Here is an 8,055-nt window from a genome sequence, read left to right as displayed (position 1 = left end):
TTTTTTACCATTGTAGCATAGATAGAGCATCTCAATCCAATGCAAAGATGGTAAAGTGTAAACAAATATAGGATTTGCTTAGTTAGAATAATCCAACAGAAAGAATATCGGGACATCAGTCTGGTGACAGTAGCCCTACAGTAGCCGAGTTCTTTCTGGCGTACATCCAGCTGAGCGTCCACCTGTAGGTGGATCACTGATTTCCTAGATTCTAACACAGGAAGCCAGGAAGCAGCATCAGCGACATCAGCACTGGAACACTGCAGGGCTGCCCCCCCCCCACACCACACACACACACACACACACACACACACACACACACACACACACACACACACACACTTTTTTCTCTATACTACAGCTGTACCTCTAGCCACCAATCGGTCAAGCTTCTGAAGTTTGTGGACGGCACAACTCTCTGAATTAATCTCCAGTGGGAACAAGTCTGCCTACAGATGGGAGGTTGACAACCTGGAGTGCACGCACCTGTTCAGCCTGAACAAGTAGAGCTCAACACTCTTCAGACTGTAGAGATGGTGGTGCTCTTCAGTAAGAGCCCACCAGCCCCCCTCGTTCTGTGTGAGTCCTTGAACACTGTGTGACACCGTGGCGTCATTCAGATTCCTATAATAATCGCTGGGAGAACATCACCTCCATCAGCAAGATGTTTTTCCTTCCTGCTGCAGCAGCGGATCTCTGAATCTCTCCAGGACAAGGAAAATGTATTGCTCCAGGACTGGAGAGCAAGCAAGACACAAGACACACGCATGTGCGTGCGCGCACACACACACACACACACACACACACACACACACACACACACACACACACACACACACACACACACACACACACACACACACACACACACACACACACACACACACACACACTTAATTTACACAGTATATTTGAGAACTTATCGTGTATATATATTTTTTATTCATATGCACCAATTTCACAGAGACAAACTTCTCGTATATACAATGATACCTGACAATAAAAATAATTCTGATTATCTGGAGAGGTACTGTGTTAGGTACTGTTTGCACTTAGATAAAACCCACTTCTACCAAAATTAACATGACACTTTTCTTCACATCTTCTGCTTCTACTCATGACCTGAAAACTCTGATGTCCTGGAATGCTTTTCTCACTGTTGCAAAGAGCCATGGTCTCTTTACCCATCTGCTATTCATGTTCTATTCTATATGAAGCCTACTTAGAACTGAGAAGTGTTAGAAGTGTGATCCAGGAAAGTGATCTACTTATTTATAGAGACATAGAGTTAGTCCGGTTCCCTTAAGGTTCTACTTGGCAAATGATGAAACCTGTCTCTGTCTGTCTGTCTGTCTGTCTGTCTGTCTGTCTGTCTGTCTGTCTCGCTCTCTCTCTAGTCAATCTGCATCCCCTCCCCCGACAAACCTCAAACCGCTCTCACTGTGCTATCCCCTCCTGGCCCCCTCCATCACCACACCCACACCACACACACAAGCTATGATGCAGTTCATGTATAGCTTACTTTTGCCCTACATTGCTACTGGTCCGCCAGAGGTTTATTTGAGCACAGAGCTCACCCTGGATTAAAGATCCTCTGAATGGTGAGTTGCTTTATTATTGGTAATAAACCGCTACAAATTAATTTAGATTGTCAATATAGAACCCAAGTTTGTGGTACTTTCTCTACTAGCTCTACAATTCACCATCATTATGCTTGCAAGTTGACATTTTGTGAAATATAAAATTTATCAGCCCACAGTATATTTAGCTTTTGTTAGGCTTTAGTTATGCTCTCAGCCAAAGCATGGTATTGGTTTCTCAACAGGTCTCGTGTAGTCTGTTGTTTTGGTGGAAGAGATTGCGCAATCAAGCCATCGAGCTTGTGCACTACAACTAGCTTCCACAAGGGTTATTGTTGATGTCTTGAAATTATAACAGAATCAACAAATACTGTCCTCATTGACTTTAAAACACTCATTGTTGATAATGTTTGAAATGCCTGTTTGCACCAGTTTCGCAGTCTATTTGGCACCACTTTGCACTATGACGAAGCCACACAGGCTCTTGTGCGACTGTTAACACACTTGTTGAGCTCTTTCATTGGAGTATGCTTTGTTGTCTTGTTAGAAAAAGGATGGGATGGATGCCATTATGCCTGATTTTTACTGTATTAGCTTTTTTTAAATTATTTGTTTTATAAGAATAAGAATAAGAATAAGTAAGACACTTTTTAAGTAAAATAAGTCCATAAATAGCTCTGTATTCTGATAGTAATCATTGAATAACAGGGGTACCGGTATCTCCGTCTGTCAAGCTCATTAATAAACTGAAAATGCATTTTCAGGTCGGGATACCAATTTTATCCAATCAGGAAAGAGAATTCATGCATACAGTAGAAACGAGCAAAACTGGAAGTGATGACAAAGACATGAGCAGACCAAATTTAAACTGGACTTTAAAATTGAAAAATGATAAATGGGTATACTCTCTCCTGATTGGATGAAATTGGCAACCCATCTGAAAATGCATTTTCTGTTTATTTGAGAGATGGAGAGACACCTGTTACTGAACAAACACTCTGATTACTATCAGAATGTAAAGCTTTGACATTTTCAAACAAAAAAATATCACTTAGGTACAATACCTTAAACCAGTGATGTTTTTTTTCTTCTAAAATATGAAATCTTTTAAAATATAGTTAAACAGAACCTACTCTTTTCTGTAATTGAGTGTTTGCTTTAAAATGTACAGTAGTTCTGTTTTGGACAGAGCCTTTTTTCTGTAATTGAGTGCTCAACTGACTTGAGTGTTTCAAGTCAGTTGAGCATTTTATGTTTATCTGTGAGTGTCAACACTCAGCACTTAGTATATTGGAAATGCCAGCAAGGTGTTTCTCCCATCACAACATTATGAGGCTTTACTGCGTGCCTTTCAAGTGGCCATCATTTCTCACGAATGGATACTGAGAAAAGCTAATAACAACACCCCTTGTGTGCCTCAGAATACATCCAATAAATTCCTCAAGGTTCTGATTAGTCATCTTGGGTGCCTGTAAAATCAGTGCTCTTGCCTGGCAATCTAGTCAGTGTAGATGTATGGAACCTGGAGCTAGTAAAATTATGGGTCCATATACGCTTTAAGAGTTAAATTAACACCCCAGATTTTACTTTGTAAAGGCCCTCCTAGACTACAGAATGTGTGTGTGTGTGTGTGTGTGTGTGTGTGTGTGTGTGTGTGTGTGTGTGTGTGTGTGTGTGTGTGTGTGTGTGTGTGTGTGTGTGTGTGTGTGTGTGTGTGTGTGTGTGTGCGTGCGCGTGCAAGTGAATTAGCGAGTGTCATTGACAAGTCCACCAGATGGTGAGCTACATACCTACACGTTAGAGTCCCCATCAAACTGCTCACTGACAGATTCCTGTGAGACCCCAGGCCCTATAATAAAAATACAGGTTCCATGTACTTTTATTTGTGAGTGTGCATATGAATCTCTCTGTTGTGTCTCATAGAATATAGTCTATGTATCACCGAAATTAAACGCAATGATGACAAAGGAATATTGCAAAATAAATAAGAATTAGAAGGAAAAAAATATGTCACAAATATTTAATATCAAGCAAGTCACATGAGTTTTCACTCCTTAGGGCAAGTCTTTACTCTGTTGAACCAGTATGTCGTATGACAAATATTACGCATAATTATTTTGTAGTGTAGTGGTTCTACAAAGTATACATTCGACTTTCTTCAGACAGCTAAAGAATTTAAAAAGATACATTTGCATATACTTTCAAATACCGGATATTCTCCCTTTCCACCAGGGAGGCTAATTTAAAAGTACGGGGACATATAGAGCCAAATGGGCCCAGTGTGTCAAGTCAGTTCATGGAGTTGGTAGACAGAGTCTCAGGGGTGAGCATCATGAGGTTGCCAAAGAGCCAGGCCTGATTGGGTTACTAGTAATCTGTCACACACAGCATTGGTGCTGTGACCTAGTCCACACTTATAAACGCCCATGGACAGTTAGTGTGTTTGTGAGAGAGTGTATGGTCCTAGTCCTTTCTGCGTAAGTTATATCATTTAAATTTCCATATTACCTGTGTAACGTGTGTGTGTGTGTGTGTGTGTGTGTGTGTGTGTGTGTGTGTGTGTGTGTGTGTGTGTGTGTGTGTGTGTGTGTGTGTGTGTGTGTGTGTGTGTGTGTGTGTGTGTGTGTGTGTGTGTGTGTGTGTGTGTGTCTTGTCTGCATTCATGTGTGGGTGTGGCATTGTGTCTATCTGTGTTGGCTCCAAGGTAGATTAAGGAGAGTGTGCCACACGTACTGTGTTTAAAGTCCAATCTCTTCTCTCGACAGGTCACATCACTGCTTGATGAGATGGCAGAGCATGAGGCAGAAGGTGATGTATCTCAGAGGCGTCTAGCAGCCAAAGAACAGCACAGCGGACAGCCCACAGGTAAAACAACAAAACAAAACAAAACAAAAAAAGCACTCAATGATGCATTATAAGTATAATTAACTGATATCTGTAATTTTATTATGAACATGATCTATCTCACATAAGCAGCAAAGAGACACTTTTGGAATGGTTTTTACATCTACTGCATGCAATCAGTTACTGAAATAGTGCAATTGAACAGTGAGACCGACACAACTTATTTTGTCGCATGACATATGGCGAACACTGTATCGCTCAAAATAATGTCAATATACAGTATTTGCCTATGCAGCATTGATGTTACAAAAATATCTGACTTAAAGGGGTAGTGACATCCCCCAAAAAAAGAATTGAATTGACATACCGTTGCACGTACATATTTTTGTTTACCTTCCATATTGTGTGGGGCCAGACTCGGTCCTGTCCATGGGTGAGAGGAAGCAGAGGGACATGGAGGAACGTCAGACCCTGGTGTTGTGGAAAAAACCTCTCCTTACGCTGCATTACTTTGTTCTGGAACTGCTCATGAAGCTCAGGGAATGTATCATGAGGTGAGATGAGATGCATGCCTCCCACTTAAACGTCTTCAAATGCTGGCTGTACTCTGGCGTAGTTGGCACTAGAGCAGTAGGCTACTCCTTATGACGGATTACCTTACGCCTCTGGATTGCATGTGTGTCACCGTTAAATTGACACGGCACGACATAAAGTCATGAAATCCTGCCAAAGCTAAACTAAACAGGATCTGCCATATTGATGTTGTTTGTGTGCAGTTGTGATCTATTGCTGTGACCACTCTCAACTTCCTTTGTGGAGAGGTGGTTCAACATAACGTACATACAGTGTATAGACACACACCCCACACACGTGCACACACACAGACAGGAATTGATTACAGCAGCACCTTCCTGCACTTTACAACCCTGTTTTAAAGTGCATGCGTGCGCGCACGGCCGCACGCACACACAAACAAACACACACACACCCACACACACACACACACACACACATATTGATAGCGTGCTTCAGACAGGAGTCGTCCTTGAGCGTCTCATTGCTAGTATCAACCCACAGGCACTCCTTGTTCATAGTTTAGTCTACAGTCAGATGTGTAATAAAATCACTACAGCAAACATAGCACAGGTGTTAGAGGGTGTTTTAATCTGCCCCAACCCCCCCCCCATAACCATTTATCTCTGTCGGTTGTTATAAATGCCAAAGTGATGTACAACCAGTACAACAGTATTGTTTTTCACCTGGCCCCATTATTACTAGCTGATGGATTATGCGTCTTGTCAGTTGAATTACACTCTCTCCCAAGCAGAAAAGCCTCATGCGACCTTGTCACTTGCTGAAAATAACAGATTTTCAAGTGCAAACACACACACACGCACGCACGCACGCACGCACGCGCACACACACACACACACACACACACACACACACACACACACACACACACACACACACACACACACACACACACACACACACACACACACACACATCCATATATCTTAGTGAGAGGATGCCCAGAGAGGCTGGTTATCAGAATTTCACCGTTTCACCTCTCGGCCCTGATCTGTGTTCTTGAGCAAGAGTCAGATACCACATGACTACAATTATTTGATAACTTTATTTACTAGTTACTTTGATTATTATTACAAAATATACATTAACCACTTCAGCCCTCCATACATTTCAGCCTTTTGAAAATAGCCTATCTACAAGCTCACAATGCATTGCATTGTGAGCTTGTAGATCTGCTATTTTAGGATTTTTAAACATTTGAAAACTTGTGAAATGGGACATTCTGCATAATACTTAGTACTTTCTACTTTTGATACTTTAAGTACATTTTGATACCAATACTTTTGTACTTTTACTCAAGTAACTTTTGAATTCCGGACCGGACTGCAATGTATTTCTTCATTGCAGTTTTGAAACTTTTACTTAAAGTAAAAAATGTGAGTACTTTTCCCACCACTGCTTCTGAGAACAATAATTATGCAAAAGACGTCAGACGCCTTCCTTCGATGACGAAGTGTTGGCGGGCCCGCCCTGCTGTGTCGCACTTCACTCCTCTCACCTGATAGTGTAGATTGTGTGAGTCTGCTTACACATGCACGCACGGCTCTATAAAGAAGGTCAGCGTGTTTAGTGTACACACGCTCAGGGAGGCCTTCGCGGTTAAAGCTGTACGAGGACAACATGTTTATTTTCTAAACTACAAGAGGATGTGGTGAAGCCACAAGCACCGCGGCGGTGTTCTGCCAGAGAGAACACATGACCGTTTTTTACTACTACTGCTAATGCAGCACGAGTCACACTGCTAGCATGAGGAGGATGACGCTTTATCATTTTATTTACTCCGTGTACGACGGTGGTGGTTAAACAGCTCTCTGCGGGCCGGATGTTTTGGCTTCACTATTCAACATCCAATTGTATCACTTTAGATATAAATTAGATGTGAAATGCAGTGGTGGAAGAAGTACTCAATTTGTTTTGAGTACTCTGTTGCAAGTAAAAGTACGGTATTCAAAAGGTAGCCTGCAGTAAAAGTGCAAAAGTATTGGCATCAAAAATATACTTACTAAAAGTAAAAGTAGTCATTGAAAGTCCCATTTCACTAGTTTTCTAATGTATTACAAATGTTTAAAAATCGTTTGAAAATAAGTTTAAATAGCGCTGAAGTGGTTTAGATTATGTATGTTATGTAATGTAATAATTAATCTAAACCTACAAAGTAACTAACTAGTAACCAAAGATTTCAAATAATTGTAGTGGAGTTTAAGTACAATATTTGCCTCTAAGATGAAGTGGAATAGAAGTGAAAGTATTGAAAATTGTAAATACTCCAGTAATTAAAAAAAACTTCAAAATTGTACTTAAGTACAGTACTTGAGTGAATGTAGTTAGTTACTTTACACCACTGCAGAAGAGATAGTAGTACGATTATTTATTATTTGCAATTTAAAAGTTGAGTTAACCTCCCCATCATTGCATCATAGTTGGCTGTATCCATTCCAAGGCAATATACTCCATAAATCTAAACATAAAGAGGTGGGGGGGGGGCTCAAATGATTGTTTTCATCCTCCCTCTCCTCCTTTTCATCTCGGCTCATTATCCCCTCTTCCCACCCAGCTTCTCTCATCCTCCCCTCAGCTTTAAACACCACTTATAGCTACTTCTGGTCCCTCACACACTCATGTTCAACCTTCCCACACTGAACCTGTGTGTTCATCATCTTAACCTCCTTCTTGTCCTGTATTATTCAGACTTGTACAGCAGAGATGGACAGCGTTTGGTCTGCTGCTGCTGCTGCTTCTCCTCTCCGCTGCTTACCAGGTTGAAGGAACACACCAGAAGGTGGGTGACATCTCTAAAATAATAGCCTACAGATAAATGCTCTCGCACCCGGTGGTGGAAAAAGTGCTCAAATGTTTTACTTAAGTAAAAGTATCAATACTGCAATGTAGAAATACTCTGTTACAAGTAAAAGTCCAGAATTCAAAATGTACTTGACTAAAAGTACAAAAGTATTGCTATTTTCAAATGGCCAAAATGTATATAGAGCTGAAGTGGTTAATGTATGTTTTGTAATAATAATCAAAATCTACAAAGTAA

At 40.9% G+C, this 8,055-nt stretch overlaps 1 protein-coding gene across 1 annotated transcript in view; it reads left to right on the top strand.

Annotated features, from left to right (window-relative positions):
• Positions 1-1,496: 1,496 nt before the first annotated feature.
• LOC308091125 (vacuole membrane protein 1-like) overlaps positions 1,497-8,055 on the top strand; it is a 76,756-nt gene continuing 70,197 nt past the window's right edge. Inside the window, exons 1-4 of the mRNA XM_080436496.1 lie at positions 1,497-1,601; positions 4,346-4,445; positions 4,840-4,978; positions 7,707-7,797. Of these exons, the coding sequence (XP_080292622.1) occupies positions 1,599-1,601; positions 4,346-4,445; positions 4,840-4,978; positions 7,707-7,797 (333 nt within the window). The 5' untranslated portion in view covers positions 1,497-1,598. The remainder of the gene's footprint in view (positions 1,602-4,345; positions 4,446-4,839; positions 4,979-7,706; positions 7,798-8,055) is intronic.

This window comes from Gymnoscopelus braueri, assembly GCF_963280865.1.
Source record: "Gymnoscopelus braueri genome assembly, chromosome: 8".
NCBI classification, from domain to species: domain Eukaryota; kingdom Metazoa; phylum Chordata; class Actinopteri; order Myctophiformes; family Myctophidae; genus Gymnoscopelus; species Gymnoscopelus braueri.
The sequence above is the reverse complement of the archived record's forward strand: the minus strand, read 5'-3'. Positions and strand labels throughout refer to the sequence as shown.